This window comes from Artemia franciscana, chromosome 4, assembly GCF_032884065.1.
Source record: "Artemia franciscana chromosome 4, ASM3288406v1, whole genome shotgun sequence".
Taxonomy (NCBI): domain Eukaryota; kingdom Metazoa; phylum Arthropoda; class Branchiopoda; order Anostraca; family Artemiidae; genus Artemia; species Artemia franciscana.
In genome coordinates this window covers 57,243,992-57,266,484 of record NC_088866.1, presented here as the reverse complement: position 1 = coordinate 57,266,484, position 22,493 = coordinate 57,243,992, and the positions used below count along the sequence as shown (strand labels likewise).

General features: G+C 36.0%; 1 protein-coding gene across 3 annotated transcripts in view; it reads left to right on the top strand.

The window, feature by feature from the left end:
* Positions 1-22,493, top strand: part of LOC136026649 (rootletin-like) — a 329,138-nt gene that overhangs the window by 78,793 nt on the left and 227,852 nt on the right. For all 3 annotated transcript variants that reach the window (XM_065703386.1, XM_065703385.1, XM_065703387.1), the window contains one exon: positions 6,435-6,894. In XM_065703386.1, coding sequence (XP_065559458.1) covers positions 6,435-6,894 — 460 coding nt within the window. The remainder of the gene's footprint in view (positions 1-6,434; positions 6,895-22,493) is intronic.

The window sequence follows — 22,493 nt, the reverse complement described above, 5'->3', positions numbered from 1 at the left end:
TTGACATTATAGTTTTTGTTATCTAACCTTTTAGCTATATTTAACAAAATGGTTATCTTAAATTTTTATCTGATACATTTGGGTAAAATAGAGCGTGAAGAGGGTGGGGGCTAGTTGCCTTCCGATCTCTTTTGAATCTTAAAAAGTGAATTAGAACCTTCACTTTCCAAAAAACGAACCCTTTCTGGAGTTTATATGAGCCTCCCCTCCATAAAACTCTATATACCCCCAGGGCATAACTTATAACGCCTGTCCCCGGGCCCTGGGGGGCTGTGTCGACATTATAGTATTTGTTATCTAACCTTTTAACTACATTTAATGAAATGGTTATTTCAAAAAAAATTCTGATGCATTTGGGTAAAGAAAAGCGTGAAGGGGGGGGGGGGGGCTAGTTGCCCTTCGATCTCTCTTGGTTCTTAAAAAGTGAAAAATAATAATAAATATATAATAAAGCTTTGTCTGTATTGCTTTACTATAGGCAACGTTATAGCATTGGTTTTGCTTTCTGTTCGGTTTGATTTTCATTTATTAAGTGATTGTGATTTCTGGCGCTGAGGGCTGTGGGGGGGGGGTTCATTCTCAAAGACATAATTTTCATACTTTTTACCTACGCTGAACAAAATGGTCACCTGAAAATTCTTGATTAGATGTGTTTTGCGAATTGATGGGTGTTGGAGGGGGGGCTTGTTGCCTTCCGACGGCTTTTGACTATTAAAGTGGAGACTAGCCCTTTCAATTTTCAATCAAATGAGCTTTTTTTGAAGATTCTAGGTAACGAATGGACATCTCAAAATTTCTATCAGATACACTTCGAGAAACTACGAGGTATGGGGGGGTCTCCACCCTCCAATCATTTTGAATCTGAAAAAGGGCGCTAGAACTTATGATGCCCAATCCCACGAGCCTTCTCCAAAGTTTATATACGACCACCCTCTCTATAAAATCCTTCTATGTACCCAGGGCATAACTTCCAACCCTTACCCTGAGGGCTGTGGGGGTGTTATCCCCAAAGACATAATTTCTGGACATTTCAACTATACTGAACAAAATGGCTCACATAATTTGGATTGGATGTGTATGGGGAAATGGTGGATGTGGGAGGGGGTTAGTTGCCCTCCAGTAACTTCCGAGTATTAAAAAGAGCATTAGCCCCTTCCATTTCTAATTGGATGAGCCCTTTTCGTAATTTCAAGCCTTTTAAAAAATATATAGAATAGATCATTAATATATTGTGCCCACATCGCTCTTTACTTTCTGTTTATGATTATTATTATTAACAATAAACTATTAAGAGGAATAGGATTTATAGAGAAAAACATTATTTGAGTAGGATTATGCACCAATTTTCGGACAGGTCAATTTAGCTGATCAATTTTATTGGAATTGTTTCTGAGTATAATTAGGACTAAGAAAAGAGCATATACCATAGGTACCATTATCATTAATAAACATAGAGAAGATAATATTTTTAGCGCATATCATTTTATTTTTACGACATAAAAGACATATATTATAATCGTTTGACGCCCAATATAAGCAATTAGATAATAAAATTAAGACTGGTTAACCAAAAAAAAAAAAAAATGAAGAAGCTAACCTACTAAGAAAATCTATAAGAAAACAGATTTAGAATGTTTCATCCCAGTGTTACCTTAATGAAGTAAGTGAACTCTTTAAAGTACGACCGAAGTAGGGGTGTAATACAGTCAACAAAATCAGTGGTAAATCAGTGAAAAATGTTTTCTTGAATCTTGCTGTTCCCCCTGAAACTACAGCTAACTCATTAAATAAACACCTTGTCACTATTTTAAAAACACTTCCTGCTCTCTCATGTAAAATTCCCCCCCCCCAGAACCGGACTCAGAAATTACGTAAACTAAAGAGAACTTCAATATGGCCCCTTGGCATTCCAACTGATCTAGTAAAAGCATTTCCTGATAAGTTATCAAAACCTTTATCAAATATTTTTCAAATTATCATTTATCAAATATATTTATCAAATATATCAAATATTTAATGCAATAACTAAAAGTGGTTCTTTCCCTAAGTGCTGAAAAAAGGGATACATTACACCCATACGGAAGAAAAATGTTAGATCGGATTTTCATGGAGTCCGATCAATTACCTTAACACCAATATTCTTTAAACTATATGAGAGTTTTGCAGCACATTGACTTAAAAAGACGATCCTTGTACTTATCGATGAACAACAATTCGGAAATATGAAAGGTTTATCAACGGCACGTTACCTGGCCAGTCTCCTCGATACTGTATATAAATTGCTTGAAGAGCCAGATACCTGTTTCATTCTCCTTTTAATTGACCTCCAAAAGGCTTGTGATCTGATTAGTCACAATGTTTTAGTTGAAAAATTGCTGAATGAATTTAATGTACCCCATTTTCTAGTCAATATTATTGCATCTTTTCTGTCAAATAGGAGTCAAGTTGTTAAGTACAAAAATGTTTAATATGATTCGCTCCCTATTTCTTGCGGAGTTCCGCAGGGTACGCCTTTAGGTCCTTTGCGGTTTTCGGTAATGATTAACAATCTGGCTAATAAATCAGCCGATAGATGGAAGTTGTGGATAACATGCCATTGCTCAAAAATTGCAGACGAAATATTAAAAGCAGTGCAATGTAAATTCTTGAAGACGTTGCAAGTGAAGCAGCCCAGTCAAAAATAAAAGTGAACTCCCATAGATTTCATATTATGACCTATAGTTTTCTTAAATCAAAGCCATCATTTATAACACCAATACCTAATGAAAAAAATACAACAAAAACTAAACTCTTAGGGGTCACACTGACTAGCGATTTGAAATGAGAGGTCCACATTCGCTCTATTGTTAAGCAGGCTAGTACATCTCTGTCTCTCCTTAAGCTATTTACTAAATTTTCATGCCCAAAAGCACATATCCTCCGCCTTTATATATCCTTTGTCCGTTCACAGCTTAAGTATGCTTGCCCACTGTGGCATTTTGGTCTTACGGTGGACCAGTCCGAGGCTAGAAATTATCCAGAAGAGAGCCTTGAGAATTATTTACGGTCAAGGCAAAGTGCCGCCTTACATTCTCCTAATCAAGGAATCCTGCCTCCCTACCTTGGCAGCCCGATGTGTTACAATTTGCACTAATTTCGGAAATATTCTGCGTCGTAACCCACGCTTTCAATGAATGCTTCCAGCCTCTTATTGCCCTCCAAAGCCCCGTTTATCCCGATCAGATCCTCATTTCCTCATTACTCATATCCTCATTTTTATTTATTTTACTTATATTACTTACTTTTACTTATTTTACTAGTATTATACTTATGTACTTTTGTTTGTGTACTTAAGTACTCAATTTATCCATTTTATTCAGTGCTCTAATTTTATTTGGCAGGCCAGTTTGATTCATCGCTGTAGGCAATGTTTTAATATTTCACTTTTGTACGTATGTCTTGTTTTTTGTATACAATACAGGCTAGCTGACTGGAAGCATCCAGTTCAGCAGTTTTTTATATTGTGAGAGTTTGCTTGATAATAAAGTTTTATTCTATTTATCTATTTTATTAAATTAATATTATTTTAAGTATTTGTTTGCATATTTAGGCACGATTTGTCTTTGTAATAAGCCTTTTCACTTATTTTAGCTGCACTTTAATAATTCTGTTTTAATGGTTGTGTTATACTAACGGCTAACTCTGACGCTTTGAAAAAATGATAAAACGGAAAAGTCACTTTTTGTCTTTGAGAAAAATCAACCAACATCATTGACAATTACCTAAATATATTGTAATAAGTTATAGTTATAAATCATAAGTCCTCATAAGTCCTCAATATTATAAATCATAAGTTATAAGTTATAGTTATAAATCATAATCTTAATCTTAGTTAGGTCCTCAATATAGTCAATTAAGTCCTCAATATAGTTATAAATCAAGTCCTCAATAAATTATTTTCTATCTTTTTTTTTTAGTTCGGTTTAAAATTGGGTTAAAGGTTGAACAGTCTCTTTTGAACAATAATTAAAGCTGTAGAATTTTTTTTACTTAGCCAACGGTCTGCATACTGATTATCTCTAACAATTTTATAATCAACAAAGAATAGTTAAGAAAAACGATGCCTTTCAGAATATTTCAGATTAGATCCATAGAAGCTCATATCTCTAATTGAAAGCCCAGTTGTAGAACTTAAATAAAGCTTTGTTTTTAGTTCTGATGGGTAAAGCTGCGATGTAGTAGTTGACACTTTCTGATTCACTGTCTGCACAGCTGCACGTTGCCCTGTCACCTGTCATTGTTAGCATTGCCATTAAAGCCATGTTAATGAAAAACAAAAAATATATCTCTTTATGCTTTTTGTGTTAGTTTTAACTGTTATCACTTCTTTTTTAAGACAACCATGAAATTTGCGTTTTTATGTAGAAGAACGATACACGAGATCCGTTCCACTTAAACCAAGTTAACATTCGTGAAAAAGTCAATCATTATGCACAAAATACTGATAATCAAATATAATCTTTGACAGAATGTATTAATAATTCTTTTAAATTCTTTAAAAATTCTTTAAGTTTCTTAGAAGAGCCACCTTGCTCGAGTCTGTTCCATATGCAAAAATGGGCCCACAATTCCTGTACAGGAATTAATAGCGAGGACGATTTTAACTAGGGCAGGACGGGGTATTTGACCCTTTTCTTATATCTTAAGTAACTAAATAATAAATGTGTTCACTTTTTTCAATATGAGTGTGAAACTTTGTTTATAACAATATATGAAATTTTAACCCTTTTATATGGACTCCTTCTAATTAATAAAAATCATTTTAAACTTAGTACCCCGTTTCGCCCCGTGCTCCCTTATTTGAAATAATAGCTTAGTCTAATAAATTTAAACATTAGCCCTAATAATTATTAAATGATTAAATGATTCAATTAAATCAATTAAATGGTTGTGTATCATAGAATTACTTCCAAGACTTTGTACTCATCTATAGGAAAGGTAGAATATAAAGGGTGTCTCAAAAAGAATGCCAGATTTGAAAAGTTTTTTATTTTTATTTTGCTGCTGGCAACAGTGCTTTTGCATGTTTTGGTATCAGTGATCAATTATCAATCATTTCAGTGATCACTGATGACAAGACATGCAAATAAGATGTTGTCGAAAACAACAAATAAAAATAACGGTTTTTAAAATCCGGTGTTCTTTTCCAGACATCCAGACATATACCTTCCTACAATTTTTGGAACTGGAACATCATTTAAATAGCAGCATTTATTTTCGATGCTCATTCTGAAAATTCTTAACATTTTTTGTCCGATTTGTGGACTATAGGGGAGGTGATGACTGCAACGAGTTTCCTCTGTTTGGGTGTATATTTTACACCTTATTGCTTCATTTTCAATGTTTTCGATTTCGATTGTCAGATTATAAAAAAATGAATTCTTACAGCCTAATTTGCTGCTGACAATCCAACCTCTAATAATACGATTGTGGAGAGAAATTGTATTTTAGAAATATTTTTAAATAGTAAACAATTTCTTAGACAGTACTGCCTTTCCATACATAATTAAAATGTAATGAAATATTTTAACGGGTTTCATGAAGACAGTGAAAAAATATGTATACTAATAAAATTCCAAATATTTCGGCCACATATGCAAAAAGCTTTATCCGTGAAACACATTTCTTTCAGATTTTTTTAAGAATAGGAAAGTGAAAATTCCCAAAGTTTTTTATCCGTTACTAAAGGCTTCCAGACGTGAAGCCAAAATCTCCGTATGTGTCACACCTTTGCTATTACAGAAATAATTTACAAATTAGTTCATTAAAAATCATATATATATATATATATATATATATATATATATATATATATATATATATATATATATATATATATATATATATATATATATATAGAACACGCCAAAACTGAATAAACCATAAAAAGGTAGTGAAAAATAAAATCAGACAATGGGGAAATCATATTTTGAACAGTTACATTTATATCCGCTTTTGATATTGGACTGTGTTTTTACAACCCGAAAATCCAAAATTGACAATATGCCTTAGATGAAAGATTGTCAATTTCGGAATTTAAACGTAAGTGCGTCTTTACCAGGCAAAATGAAATTTTTAAATTTCCAAGGGAAATCAAATTTTGGTTATGTTATTTTCAAGAAAAAAAAATGCCTTTAGATTGGCTAAATACTTTTTATATAATACAGCTCCTTTTTCTGACATTCATCTATCCTCCATAGTTTTCTATTTTCTCATGTATTTATTCTTTTGTCTTGCTATTCTTTTTTGTCATTTATGGGCCAATTTTCATATTTTTGCTCTCTTTTATGGCATTCTTTTGTGTTTTTTCTATTGTAATCCTATGATATATTGAGTGAAATTCTGTTTTGTTTACGCTCTAGGATCAGATCTCTTGTTTATATTTAATCTTCTAGGGAAAGTCAAAACACTACGCTACGAGAGGCCTGTGAAGATTTGAAACACGGTTTAGCCCAAGCACGGGCTGAAATTCAACGTATGTCTATCGATCGTAATTTAATAGAAGGACAGAAAAAAGACTTAGCCTTAAACCTCCAGAATTGTGAAAAGAAGAAGTTAGAGTTAGAAAGCGATATTTCTCGATATAAGTCAGAAATTCAATTGCTCCGTGATCAGATTACCAGATTCGAACAAACAAATTTAAGTCTGAGTAAAGAAAAATCACATATTGAGCAGCTTTTGAAAGAAGCTGAGACTGAAAAGGTTTCAATAGAGCACATTCTTGACGAGTTGAAAGCTGATTTTTCAGCGGTTAAAGAAGAATTAGTAAAAACGGAAAGAGCGAGAAGCCAGCTTGAGATTCGCTACGACACTCTTCAGGAGACCTTACAAATGACAGAAGTTGATAGAGACAAGGTACTTTTCATTTTTCCGCAGAAGGAATTTTACCGTTACCCTTGCTACTACTACTGTTACTACTGCTAATAACAATACACTATTACTGCTTCTACTCTTCCTACAGAATTTTTGAAAATTTTACAGCATTGAGAGAGGAAATTCAAACTAAATCAAAACAAACTATGTAAATGCAGATTATCAAAAGGGCCTATCTCAAGAATGGATTTGGGTATTAAGTTGGCACTTTTGGAGAATATTTAATGGGGAAGATCAATTAACAAAAAGGTAATATATGCATGTCACTAAAAACACTATTATCATTGTTACTTTTACTAATACTGCTACTACTATTTAACTTCTCCAACTACTACAATTGCAACAACTTGTAAGGCTTAAGTATTAAGGTGAAGAGGGTGCCAAAAGGGGGAAAAAAGCGCACATCAGCAATATTTTTAGAATGGCTTACTGTGTCAAGGTGAAATTCCGGAGCATCATGAAATGGATTTCCATCTGACCAAAAGGCAAGATGTTCATGCTACTACCGCTATTAATACTGCTGCTACGACTATTACTGCTACTATTGATATAACACTAACACTGTAAATACTTCTCCTACTACCACTGCAACTGCTTTTACGCTAGTATTATTAAGGCTAAGTCTATGAAGGTAAAATTTTGGATAATATTGATGGCACATTAGAACTAACAAAAGACACTATGTGGATTTAGATTGTATAAATAGTGTATCTTAAGAATTGAGTTGTGGATTAAGTTGGAATTCTCAGAGAATGCTTAAGGGAGAAGATCAATTGATCAAAAGGCATCATGTGCACACTAATGCTAATACCATTGCTACATTTACTAGTTATACTGCTATTACTCTTACTCCAATTACTAATTCTATTGCAACTACTTGTAAGAGCACTAAGATGAAAAAATTCATGAAGTATATGGATATACAGGTTGTCAAAAGGACATATCGACAGTATCACAGCAATGGCTAATTGTATTGAGTTAAGTACTAATATTGTTGCTGTGACTACTATTACAAATATACCTAAGGATATGGAGGTGAAACTTCCAGGGAATTTTTAAGGGGAAGGTACACTGAATCAGAATACGTCATCTATATGCAGGTTGTAAAAAGTGCATGTCAGCAATATCTTAAGAACAGTTGTTGTGGGGGGGGTGTGTGTGTGTTGAACTAACAAAAAGACAATATTTGCATCATAATGGTACTGCTTGTACTCCTACTCCTACAACTATTACTACTTCTACTACTACTATTACTGCTACTACTGCTGCTACTGCTATTGCTGCAACTACTATATCCACTAATGCTATTGCTACTGAAGCTAAGGGTATTAAGGCAAAAATTTTGGGCAATATTGAAACTACTTTGAACAAAATCAAAATACACTATACCCACACAGATTGTCAAAAGGACGTATCAGCAATGATTCAAAATGCTTGATAGAACTACTTTGAAACTTTCATCGTGTGTTTAAGGGGATGTGGAAAAAAACCGAAGGTACTATATGCTTAGGCCTACTGCTACTAATGCTACTATTGCTACTACAACTATTGCTACTGCACAAGCTAAGGGTATTAAGGTGAAGCTTTCAAGGAATATTTAGGTGGACGTTAAATTAAATCAATATGAACAATGATAATGTAGATTCTCAGAAGGGTGACAAAGCAATATAATATCAACGGCTTATATTGTCAAGTTTGACCTTTCAGGGTAAGTTGTAGCAAATTTTGAACTAGCCAGAAGAAACTATGTGTACACTTTTAATGTTGTTTCCAAATATCACCAACACATCAGAAACACATCACAACACATCCTTAGGTGCCAACTTACTGCCTAAATCCATTCTTGAGATAGGCCCTTTTGATAATCTGCATTTACATAGTTTGTTTTGATTTAGTTTGAATTTCCTCTCTCAATGCTGTAAAATTTTCAAAAATTATGTGGGAAAAGTAGAAGCAGTAATAGTGTATTGTTATTAGCAATAGTAACAGTAGTAGTAGCAGTACTAATAGCAGTAGTAGCAGGTACATTTTGCATTTTGGTCAATTGAACATCGCACTCATGGTGCCCTGAATTTTCCTTTTGATACGATAAGCCGCTCCTAATATATTGCTGATATGCCCATATCAGTAATCTGTATGCACAAAGTATGTTTTGATTTAGTTTAATTTTCCCCTCAACATTTCCTCAGATGTTTATTTCAATATCCTCAGCCTTAGTAGTACTCGCCACAGAAATGGTGGTTTTACTGATAGTAGTAATAGTTGTAGCAGCAGTTGTGGTAGTAGTAGAAGCAGTGGTATTAATAGTAGTAGTAGCGATCAAATATTGCCTTTTCGGTCAATTGATCATTCCCTAAAAGTTCCAAATTAATATACTCAGTAATTCCTGAGTTACGCCATTTTGACAGCCTGTATACACATAACATGTTTTTGATTTAGTTCAACACTCCCCTCAACATTCCCTGAAAGACTCACCTTAATACCCCCTATATTTTGGGAAAGCAGAAGTCAAAAATACTCACCTTTTCTCATTAATATATATTATATTTAAACAATGAACAAATTGCACAACTTTCAGCCCTTGCTCTGAGGCATTGGGGGAGAGTGGGTGATTTGGGATGGGAGGTTGACATCCCCAAACGCATAATTACTGAACCTTTCAACAATTCTGAAAAAAACATAGCTTATCTCCCATCTTCAGTTAGATGCCCCAGGCAATTTCAATTATAAAAACCTTATATGCCCCAGGGAATAACTTACAACCCTTGTCCTGAGGGATAAAGGGGAGGGGTTGGTCATCCTCAAAGACATAATTTCTTGACGTTTAAGTATGTTAAACAAAATGGACATCTCAAATGATTGGACGTGTTTCGGGAAATGATGGGCGTGAGAGGGGGCTGGTTGGCCTCCGATCACTTTTGACTAATAAAAAGGGCACTATCCCTTTCAATTTTCAATCGAATGACCTTTTTTTCGACGTCATATGAGCATGATCTTACATGTCATGCATAGCATAAGTAAAACTGTTAAGTTTCCAACGCATCAGTTACTTATAATATAATGTCTGTTGGAAGGCCCAAAAACGAAAATTTGCAGTTGCAATCAAACAGTTCGTGGTAACGAACTGTAGTAAGGAGCGACCCGGCTCAATAGTAAACGAAGCTCTAAAAAACGGAATTTTGATGCTAAAATATACATCAAAAGAATCGGATTTTCATGCTGATTCTAAATATATAAGTTTCATCAAATTTAGTCTTTGTCATCAAAACTTACAAGCCTGAAAAAATTTGCCTTATTTTAGAAAATGGGGGAAACACCCCCTAAAAGTCACAAAATCTTAACGAAAATCTACTACTACTACTACTACTAATAACTCACTGCAGCACCAAGCCGCCTGAGGCCAACACAGCTACGCACGCTCCTCCTCCAACCTAATCTATTTAAAGCCTCCCTCTTTACACCCTCCCAGGAAGTTCCCATTTCCTTTAAATCCTTATTTATGACATCCTCCCAACCCAGACAAGGACGACCTGCTTTCCGTGTAGCCCCCGACGGTTGGCCAAAAAGGACAATCTTCGGTAATCTGTCATCCTTCATCCGTAGAACGTGGCCTAGCCATCTCAACCTTTCTTTCATTATAGCCCCAGAAAGCGGGATTGAACCACACTTTTCGTACAACCTACTGTTTGAAATACGGTCAGTCAGCCGGGTACCCAGAACAATCCGTAGGCAATTTCTCTGGAAAACATCTAGTAAATTTTCATCTGCTTTTCGGAGTGTCCATGCTTCAGAGCCATATTTGACCACTGTCATCACTGTAGCTTCCAATATTCTAATCTTGGTTTGTAGGCTTATCTTTCTATTCTTCCAAACTTTTTTTAACTGTGAAAAAACACCCTGAGCTTTAGCTATTCTACTTTTAACATCTTCACTGCTCCCACCATCTTTACTAATAATACTACCAAGGTAACTGAAGCTCCCAACCTGATCAATCTTTTCGTTACCTAAGGTCACCTGTTCATCTTCACTTATTCCTAACCTTAGTGACTTAGTCTTCTTAACATTAATTTTCAAGCCTATTTTAGCACCCTGAACTCGTAAAACCTCTAAAAATTCATTCATTTTGCTCACACTTTCATCTAATATGCTTAAATCATCAGCATAATCTAAGTCCAGGAGCGTTCTTCCTCCCCATTTGATTCCATGGTCTCCAATTGCCTTTCCTGTGCTCCTTAAGACGAAGTCCATCAAAATGATCCATATAAAGGGGGATAGAACACAACCCTGCTTAACTCCTGATTTAATACAAAACCAGTTGCTAACCTCATTTCCTACCTTAACCGCAGCAGTATTATTCTCGTACATAGCGCAAATCACTTTAATGTATTTTTCTGGTATACCATATAACGATAAGACCTTTGTTAACGCTGTTCTATCAACAGAATCGAAAGCTTGCTCATAATCGATAAAACTAAGGACCAAAGGTGTTTGACAACGAAGGGACTTCTCAATTATTAACCTAAGAGTGAAAACATGGTCGACACATCCTCTACCTTTTCTAAAACCGCATTGTTCTTCCCTTAAAACTTTGTCTACAGCATGTCTCAGTCTAAAAAGTATCATATTACTCAGTAATTTGCTACCTACAGAGACCAGACTAATGCCTCGATAATTCCGACATTCACTCTTGTCACCTTTCTTATACAGTGGTTTAATTAAGGTTTTCCTAAAATCATTGGGTACTTCCCCTTTTTCAAAAATCATGTTCATAATCTTCAGTAGCTTATTCCTAACCTCAGAGCCACCATATTTAAGGAACTCATTAATCATACTATCAGCACCTGGGGCCTTATTATTTTTTAATCCTTCTAGTACTGTCGCTAATTCTTCCTCACTAAACAAATCTTCCTTCACATCCAAGGTATCACAAACTTTTTCATTTTCATCTATATCTTTTCCTGCAACTGTATCTCGGTTTAGCACATTCTCAAAATGTTCCACCCATCTTTCTTTAACTTTTTCCTTATCACTAATTGTGACCCCATTTCTATCTTTAACTGGGACTAGTCCGGATCGGCTACTCCCTTTCAATTTATTAACATGCCAGTATAATATTTTACTATTATGCCGTCTAGCCGCATCTTCCAGATCCTCAGCAATTTTATCCATCGCCTCCATTTCACATCTCCTTAGTTCATATTTTAATGCTTTCTCCACTTTCTTTACATTCCTTTTGTTTTCATACGACCTATCGCTCAGATAATTCTTATACAAACCCCTTCTACTCTCTATTAAACCTAAAGCTTTTTCACTAATATTCCTAGTTGCTGTCTTAGCACTCTTCCCTAGGACACCATCAGCAACTTCACAAATTGTTTTTCTGAAATTATTCCATCCATCTTCCACATTGTCAAATTTTAAACCCTCAAGTTTAGTACTCAACTGTTCCTGGAATTTTTTTCTCAAATTTTCATCCTGAAGTCTACCAACATCATAACTTTCCGGGAAGGAGTTACTCTTCCGAAATTTCAGCTTTAAATTAACCTTAGACACTACTAGATGGTGATCTTTACTTTTAACATCAATAACGGCACTCCTATACACCCTAGTATCTTGTATTGATCCTGCTAGTCTTCTGTTTACAATAACATAATCAATAAGGTTTGCTGTCTTACCATCACGTGAATACCATGTCAACTTATGGGCCATTTTGTGACCAAACACCGTATTGTTTATAACTAGGTTGTTATACCTACAAAATTGCAAAAGCCTATAGCCATTACTGTTTTCTTTTCCTACACCAAAATTACCTAGGCTAGGATACCATCTATCCCTATTTCTACCAACCTGGGCATTAAAATCTCCTAGCAAAAACACCATATTTCTACCTGGTACCCTGTCTATTTGCTCCTGTAACTGTAAGTAAAATTCATCTGAGTCACTAGTATCTCCATCAGTTGGTTCAATGGGGGCATATACTACTAAAACTGATACCCTAAACTTTTTAGTCATAAAATGAGCAATTAGTATTCTATTATTAATACCTTCCCAGCCTAAACAAGACTTAGCAGCTTCCTTATTCATCATGAGCCCTACTCCCTGTCTATGTACCCCATCCTTCCTTCCTGAGTAAACAAATTCTATGTCACCTAATTTCATGCTTCCTACCCCTGGGATATGAGTTTCTGAAACTCCTAATAAATCCAGTTCAAACCGTCTGAATTCGTCAGTCAAAATGTCGATGCGATAGTCATTTTTTAACGTCGTAACATTCCAAGTTCCAATTTTCATGTTCTTTAAATCTTTGAAATTATTTTGGCCTCAAGAAAAGCAGTGATCCCGGATACCAGTGCAGGATGGGGACCAACATATCTTCTCAAGTCTACACCGAAGCGCTTAAGCCGGCTTAGAACCGGACAGCAAGAAGTCCCTGGGACCTCCAGTAAGTTGGAGGCTTTGTGCAATCCTGGGCCCATCTTGGTCACAACATGGTTTTCAGCACTTGGCGATGCTCTTCTATCAACAAGAGTCGAAATCCTGCACAGACAGTCCCAAGCCTATTACCTCCGACTCATTATATATTAATGCCTACAAATATTATGCTACTACGGGGAGGCAGCCCATAGTAGATAAATTAGCTAGGAAGAGGTTTTTCAGCCCGAAAGCGCCCATCAAAACAAACCAAGCCCAGAAAATTATCCAATAATCAGAATCCCGTACGAGTGCTGTGTTGTTTACTAGGCTATAATTTCCTCGAGGGGCGCCACTCCTCAAGTGGGAAAAATTGACCGCAAGTTTCCCAGTCTTGCAGGTACCCCGAAAGGGTCGAGGCAGCCCTTTACAGAGGCCGTTGTCCATAAATCTGGATCTTACGCCCTGCCGCAGTTGTCCTCCTATAGAGGATCCTCCCACGATGGTGTTCTGCTTCACCATGCAATTTAACCCATTACTGGGAGAAGGTTTGTAACTCATCTGACGCGTGAACACGGCAGTTGGCCCTGCTGACTGTACATTTGAGGGGCCTTCTTCCTCCTCCACCTGAAATTATGACCCCCAGGGGAGGGTTTCCCAGTTTCTATTATGGGCCCCACTGGGACAAGGTCCTACTTGGCCTAAGCCTCCTATGGAGCTACTCTACCTATCTATAGGGCTTACATATATATATATATATATACATACACACATACACATACATATACATATATACATATACATATACACATACATATACATATACATATATATATACATATACACATACACATACACATACACATACACATACATGTATACGTACATACACACATACATACATGCACATATACACACATACATTTGATGACTTTTATCATCAAAGCTTGCACAAGACTGAAAAAAACTGATCACCATCGCATTCAGCGTATCAGAGAACCCTGTAGCAAAATTTTCAAGCTCCTATCTACAAAATGTGGAATTCCGTATTTTTTGCCAGAAGACAAATCACGGGTGCGTGTTTATTAGTTTGTTTGTTTTTTTTTTGTTTTTTTTTCCCCAGGGGTCATCGTATCGACCAAGTGGTCCTAGAATGTCACAAGAGGGCTCATTCTAACGGAAATGAAAAGTTCTAGTGCCCTTATTAAGTGACCAAAAATTGGAGGGCACCTAGGCCCCCTCCCACGCTCATTTTTTCTCCAAAGTCAACAGATCAAAATTTTGAGATAGCCATTTTGTTCCGCATAGTCAAAAACCATAATAACTATGTCTTTGGGAATGACTTACTCCCCCACAGTCCCTAGGGGAGGGGCTGCAAGTTACCAACTGCGACCAGTGTTTACATATAATAATGGTTATTGGGAAGCGTACAGTCGTTTTCAGGGGATTTTGTTTTGGTTTTGGGGCTGGGGTTGAGGGGAGGGGGCTATGTGGGAGGATCTTTCCTTGGAGAAATATGTCATGGGGGAACAGAAGTTCAATGAAAAGGGTGCAGGATTTTCTAAAATTACTATAAAAAAAAACAATGAAAAAATAAACATGGAAAAGTTTTTTCAATTGAAAGTAAAGAGTAGCATTGAAACTTAAAACGAACAGAGATTATTACGCATATGAGGGGTTCTAAAAATACTTTAGCATAAAGAGCGAGGTATTTAGGAGGAGATAAATACCTCGCTCTTTGTGCTATAGTATTTTTAGTAATTTCAACTATTTATTCTACGGCCTTTCTGATTTAGGGGTCATTCTTAATGAATTGGGACAAAACTTACGATTTAGTGTAAAGAACGAGGTATTAACGAGGATACAAACCCCCTCATATACATAATAAAAATTAAAGAATATAAAAGTTTGTTACGTAAGTTAATTCTTAAGTTACGTATATTTTTTACTAATAAAAAAATTCCTTAAAAATTAAAATTTATAGTTGCGTTTTTATGTAACAAAAAAATTGCATGGCAACTAGGCCTCCTTCCCCATCCCTTATTTCTCAAAATCGTCTGATCAAAACTAAGAGAAAGCCATTTAGTCAAAAAAAGAATTAATATGCAAATTTCATTTTGATAATTTATGTGTGGAGAGCCAAAATCAAACATGCATTAATTCAAAAACGTTCAGAAATTACATAAAAAAACTAGTTTTTTTTAACTGAAAGTAAGGAGCGACATTAAAACTTAAAACGAAAAGAAACTACTCCCTATATGAAATGAGTTGTCCCCTCCGCAATCCCTCGCTCTTTACGCTAGAGTTTGACTCTTTGCCACAATTCTGCTTTTTAAAACAATTAAAAGTTTTAGCGTAAAGAGCGAGGGATTGCGGAGGGGACAACCCATTTCATATACGGAGTAATTTCTGTTCGTTTTAATGTTGCTCCTTCCTTACTTTCAGTAAAAAAAAAAATATTTTTTTATGTATACTATAAATGACGATTCTTTGGAACCAACCCCTGAACTATGACTTGGCCGGACGTGGTAAGATGTGAAAATCGATAATCTGGATCATCAATTGCATCAACTCTAATACGCGCAGCTAAAGTAAAGGTCATTGCTAAATTGTCTGAAGTAACCAAAATCCAAAAACGTGTCAACAATGAAAATGAAGAGCAAATATAGACGCGCTTAGAAGACATGCGACACCGAGCATGCGAGTAAGTCAAAAAATAAAAATGAAGAGCAAAGGCACATGCGGTTAGAAGACATGTGACACCGAGCATGTGAGTAAGTCAAGAAATGAAAATGAAGAGCAAAGGCACACGCAGTTAGAAGACATGCAATACCGAGCATGTGAATAAGTCAAAAAATAAAAATGAAGAGCAAAGACACACGCGGTTAGAAGAAATACGACACCGAGCATGTGAGTAAGTCAAAGCAAAAAATGAAGAGCAAAGACACACATGGCTAGAAGACATGCAACACCGAGCATGCGAGTAAGTCAAAAAATGAAAATAAAGAGCAAAGACACACGCGGATAGAAGACTTGCGACACCGAGTATATGAGCAAGTCAAAAACGAAAATGAAGACCAGCCTGCACACCATGAATCAAAACGTGTCAAAATTGAAAATGATAGCTATGATGATTGGGTTTGGGGTTTTGACATGGATAGGTAGGTAGGCATTCAGAACAATATTTTAAACTTTCATTCATTAGGTAAAAAGAAGGCCACAATTGCCTGTAAGCACAGCTGACATCTAATACAATCCATTTATCTAAAATATTTCATTTATCATCAAAAAATAAATAAATAAGATAAATAAACTACAAAAAAAACAAGAAAAAAAAAACTGATGATCAATGTCTGCCACTCCTTTGCTTGAAAAACAAAAAAACAAGGGTTCGGTGATATGTATTTCATAATGACGAAAGACAAGCCGAGGTAAAACGGACCAAAGCAAATGAAAGTTATAGTGATGATGATTGGGGTTTGGATTTCGACATGGATAAGATCATCAATACCTACCATACCTTTGAAAATCAAAAACCTGGACTAGATAAATCGTTGGAAGAAAAAGAAGTTTTTGTCCCAGCCCCTAAAAAATCAAATGAAACAAAGGTTCGGTGATATGTCTTTCATAATGACAAAAGACAAACGGAGGCAAAAGCTAAAGGTCCAGTAAAAAAAAATATAATTTTACAAAGGCACTGCTTCTAATTTAAAGTCCGTTTGGACGTCATGACATAAAGGAAAAGGTTCAAATTGTTTGTGTTTAGAAGACAAACGATAATGAGCATCCATACATAGAAGCCTACCGCGTGTCGGGGCCCGGTGGCGAAGCCGCTTCAAGTTAAGTTTATACTTCCGAAAAATTTACAATGCACAAAATCTGTTTGTTCATAAATTTATTAGAAAAATAGCATCGCTAAAAATTATTTTCAAATTTTTTCTACAATTTTTCTTAGTTCCTCAATAGTCTCTGTTTGAATCCAATTACTTGCAATGCTTATGGGCACTTTGACTATCTCCTAATTTTAGAATTTCTGGTTCACTATTCGCACTGACATCTTTCACCCCATTGTACTTTATTTTCGAGGCTTCCAAGTTTTGGGCTCAGAGTAACTCTTTGTGCCTGGCTTGTAGTACTTATTTGGGGTTCGTAGTACTTTGTTGATTCTGGCTCATAGTGCTTTTTCGTAGCCTTCTGGGTGCACTGTATTCGGTCGTAGTTTCGGGTTCATAGTATTTGGTTGTAGTTTAAGGTTCATAGTACATGTTAATTTCAAGTTCTTATTACTTGGTACTAGTATCAGGTTCATAGTACTTGGTACTAGTTTTAGGTGCATAGTACTTGGTACTAGTTTTAGCTTCATAGTATTTAGTAGTAATTTAAGGTTCATAGTATTTGGTCATAGTACTTGGTTGTAGTTTTGGCTTCATAGTACTTGGTTGTAGTTTTGGTTTCTTAGTATTCGATCGTAGCTTGGGTTCAGAGTACTTAGTCGTAGTTCCGGGTCTATAGTAGTGGATCGTAATTTTGTTGATATAGTACTTGGTTGCAGGTTCAGGTTCGCAGTATTCGGTCGTAGTTTCAAGTTTATAGTATTTGGTTGTAGTTTCAGGTTTATACTATTTGGTTGGAATTTCAGGTTTATAGTATTTGGTTGTAGTTTCAGGTTCATGGTATTTGGTCGTAGTTTCAGGTTCATAGTACTTGGTTGTTGTTTCAGGCTCATAGTGTTTGGTCGTAATTTTTGGTTCATAATATTTAGTCGTCGTCTCAGACTCGTAGTATTTAGTCGTTATTTCAGGCTCTAAGTATTTGGGCGTAGTTTCAGGTTCATAGTCTTTGGTCGTTGTTTCAGGTTCATAGTAATTGGTTGTAGTTTCAGGCTCATAGTGCTTGGTTGTAGTTTCAGGTTCATAGTACTTGGTTGTAGTTTCAGGTTCGTAGTACTTGGTTGTCGTTTCAAGTTCATAATACTTGGTCGTAGTTTCAGGCTCATCATATTTGGTTGTAGGCTCAGGCTCGTAGTATTTGGTCGTTGTTTCAGGTTCATAGTACTTGGGTGTAGTTTCAGGTTCATAGTATTTTGTCGTTGTTTCTGGCTCGTAGTATTTGGTTGTAGTTTCGGGTTCGTAGTATTTGGTCGTTGTTTCAGGTTCATAATACTTGGGTGTAGTTTCAGGTTCATAGTACTTGGGTGTAGTTTCAGGTTCGTAATATTTGGTTGTAGTTTCAGGTTCGTAATATTTCGTTGTAGTTTCAGGTTCATAGTCCTTGGGTGTAGTTTCAGGCTCATAGTACTTGGTTGTAGTGTCAGGCTCATAGTACTTGGTTGTAGTTTCAGGTTCGTAATACTTGGTTGTAGTCTCAGGCTCATAGTATTTGGTCGTTGTTTCAGGTTCATAGTATTTGGTCGTTGTTTCAGGCTCGTAGTATTTGGTTGTAGTTTTGGGTTCGTAGTATTTGGTTGTTGTTTCTGGTTCATAGTACTTGGTTGTAGTTTCAGGCTCATAGTACTTGGTTGTAGTTTCAGGCTCATAGTACTTGGTTGTAGTTTCAGGTTCGTAATACTTGGTTGTAGTCTCAGGCTCATAGTATTTGGTCGTTGTTTCAGGTTCATAGTATTTGGTCGTTGTTTCAGGCTCGTAGTATTTGGTTGTAGTTTCGGGTTCGTAGTATTTGGTCGTTGTTTCAGGTTCATAGTACTTGGGTGTAGTTTCAGGTTCGTAATATTTGGTTGTAGTTTCAGGTTCGTAATATTTCGTTGTAGTTTCAGGTTCATAGTCCTTGGGTGTAGTTTCAGGCTCATAGTACTTGGTTGTAGTTTCAGGCTCATAGTACTTGGTTGTAGTTTCAGGTTCGTAATACTTGGTTGTAGTCTCAGGCTCATAGTATTTGGTCGTTGTTTCAGGTTCATAGTATTTGGTCGTTGTTTCAGGCTCGTAGTATTTGGTTGTAGTTTTGGGTTCGTAGTATTTGGTTGTTGTTTCTGGTTCATAGTACTTGGTTGTAGTTTCAGGCTCATAGTACTTGGTTGTAGTTTCAGGCTCATAGTACTTGGTTGTAGTTTCAGGTTCGTAATATTTCGTTGTAGTTTCAGGTTCATAGTATTTGGTCGTTGTTTCAGGTTCATAGTATTTGGTCGTTGTTTCAGGTTCATAGTAATTGGTTGTAGTTTCAGGCTCATAGTACTTGATTGTAGTTTCAGGTTCATAGTACTTGGTTGTAGTTTCAGGCTCATAATAATTGGTTGTAATTTCAGGTTCATAATATTTGGTTGTAGTTTCAGGTTCATGGTATTTGGTCGTTCTTTCTGGCTCGTAGTACTTGGTTGTAGTTTCATGCTCATAGTGCTTGGTTGTTGTGTCATGCTCATAGTGCTTGGTTGTTGTGTCAGGTTCATCGTAATTGGTTGTAGTTTCCGGCTCATAGTACTTGATTGTAGTTTCAGGTTCATAGTACTTGGTTGTAGTTTCAGGTTCACAATACTTGGTTGTAATTTCAGGTTCATAATACTTGGTTGTAATTTCAGGTTCATAATACTTGGTTGTAGTTTCAGGTTCATAGTATTTGGTCATACTCTCATGTTCGTAGTATTTAGTCGTTGTTTCAGGTTCGTAGTAATTAGTAGTAGTTTCAGGCAGGTAGTATTTGGGTGTAGTCTTGGTCTTATAGTAGTTAGTCGTACTCTTTGGCTCGTAATATTTCGCTGTTTTTGGTTCATAGTAAATTGGTGTACCTTTGGGCTTAAAGGGCTTCATTATTTTTGGGTTTTGGTGCTTTGCTGCTGTTCTGGCTTCATAATGCTTTTCTATGTCTGGTTGGGAGTAGGATATATACTTCTGTCCTGCTGGTTCTGGTTTATAGTAGTCCTGTGAAGTTTGCGGCTTAGAATGTTTTCCCTCTGATTTATAATACCTTGTTGCTCTTGGTTCGTAGTAAGTTTTTTGACTAAGCATATAGTTTGTTGGGCTTGGTAAATAATTAATTTCTTTTTTATTTTTGTCATCATAATATCTTGTTTGACTGCTAGAAAGGTATGATCTCTTATATCTTCTATGGTAACCCTCTGAAGGAGGTTGTTGAAAGCTTCGTGCTGTTGGATACTGTTGTTGGTAACCTCTTGGTTGATGAATTTGGTACGGACTCCTTTCCATCTTGTTGAGATGATGTTGTTGACTTTGCATTTGACTGTAACGGTAGCCATACTGTCGACTGCTGCACTCTATGACAAATAGAGTGAGGAGAACAAGCAATGTCATTCTTGTCATCTGAAAGGAGACATTAACTTATAAATAAGGTTGTATTTTTGTTTCTAAGCCAAATCTGAAAAGGTCTGCGGGTCAAGCAGGTTTTATTATTTTGCTTCATCATCTTATAATCTAACATTTATCTTGTTATCAAATTTAGCATAAAGATAATAAGTGAAGATAAAATTCTTTTATATTCCAAAAGGACAACAATTTAAGTTATGACGAAACTACTTTTTAGAAGTGAGTGAGTATGGTTACGCTTCGATAGCCCAGTGTAAACATTAAATAAATGTAGTTTGCTCCAGATTATGAGCTTCAATAAGGGACGGTAGACGAATGCCTGGCCTGCCGAGGTCAAATAATAAGTCAAAATTAAGGGTTAAGAATGCAACATTGGATTTTTACTATCTCTACCGGTGGTTCTGATCTCCGTTCTTGCCCTTCAGCCAGGAAGTGCAATGGGGGGCAGTCATCCTATGCTTTTGCATACCCTTCTTGTATACCTTCTTCAGATTTTTCCTGGTACCTATTTAGAGCTGGGTCGAATCAGGTTGAGCTTACAAAGTCACGCCACTGACCCGCGTTCAAACCAAATTACCAAATATTATTTATTTTAACAGAAACTGAAATAAATAGTAAAGCTTAACTTAACAGATTTAAAGCTGAACTTAACAGAATTTATTAATATATTCTCCGAGGCCAACCTGACTCTTATACATAATAATGATAGATGGTAATAAACTTAACTAAGCTATGAATGTCAGGGGATTGATTTTTTCAAACGATAATTTCGACAGGACCTGTCGAAATTTTGTTCCTGTCGAAATTTTGAACCTGATGATAACAGGCACAGGTTCTTTCGACATTATCGTTTGAAAAATTCAATCACCTGACATTCATAGCTTAGGTAAGCTTATTACCATCTATCATTATTATGTATAAGAGTCCGGTTGGCCTCAGAGAATATATTAGAAAGACCTATGGAGGCAATTTGGCCAAACAAGTCAAAGATCTATCTCTCCTATTTAGGAAGAAAGCTAGAATTATTAATCACCAAAAATTCTGACAACAATGTAAGAAACTAGATTTAATTCTACACTCTATGAGACCCAGAGTGAAAATATCTAGTAAGAACTATAGATCTGCTCAACACAGAGCTGGCCTAATCTTTATCAACCATGAATTAAATGACCTACAACAGAGGAGTAACATGGTTTTTCAACAGTAAAAAAAGAAATTTGAACCTGATGATGACCGAAATTATTGTTTGAAAAAATCAATCACCTAACATCTATAGCTTAGGTAAGCTTATTACCATCATTATAATTGATGGAGAATGATATGGCTTCGATGTAGGCTATTGTTATTTTTTTAGGCTAGTTTGTATGAAAGAAGCATTCGTAGAAACTTTGGAGGGGGCTCATTCAATTGGAAATTGAAAGTTATAGTGCCCTTTTCAAGACCCATAGAGGCTTATAATGAAAAACTTCTAATTGGATCTGAATTTGTAGCTCCCTTGCCACCTCTAGACACTCATTTCTAAGTTGCAAATCAATTCCCCGAGCCGGTCCCAAGACATTGCAGATGTGCTATTTTTATAACTTGAAAATGCATATTGTCTTTTGATTTACATCTGCCTCTTCCACCTACTCACAATTCGGGGTCCCTTTGGTCCTTTTTTCCCAATTCCCCCAGAATGTTTCAGCTTTATTCCCCGAACTATTCCCGAGACATTGCACATAACGTATTTTGAAAATTTCGAGGTGTATAAAGCGTCGAGATGTTCTCAGGTATGTGAGTAGTTTCAGAAATACACTCTTGAGAAAACTGGGAAACTGGGCCAACAGAGTCAAGAATTCCAAGCTCAATAGACAACGAAGACCAAACAAGCCAAATTCTTCTACTAAAACCTGTTTATGA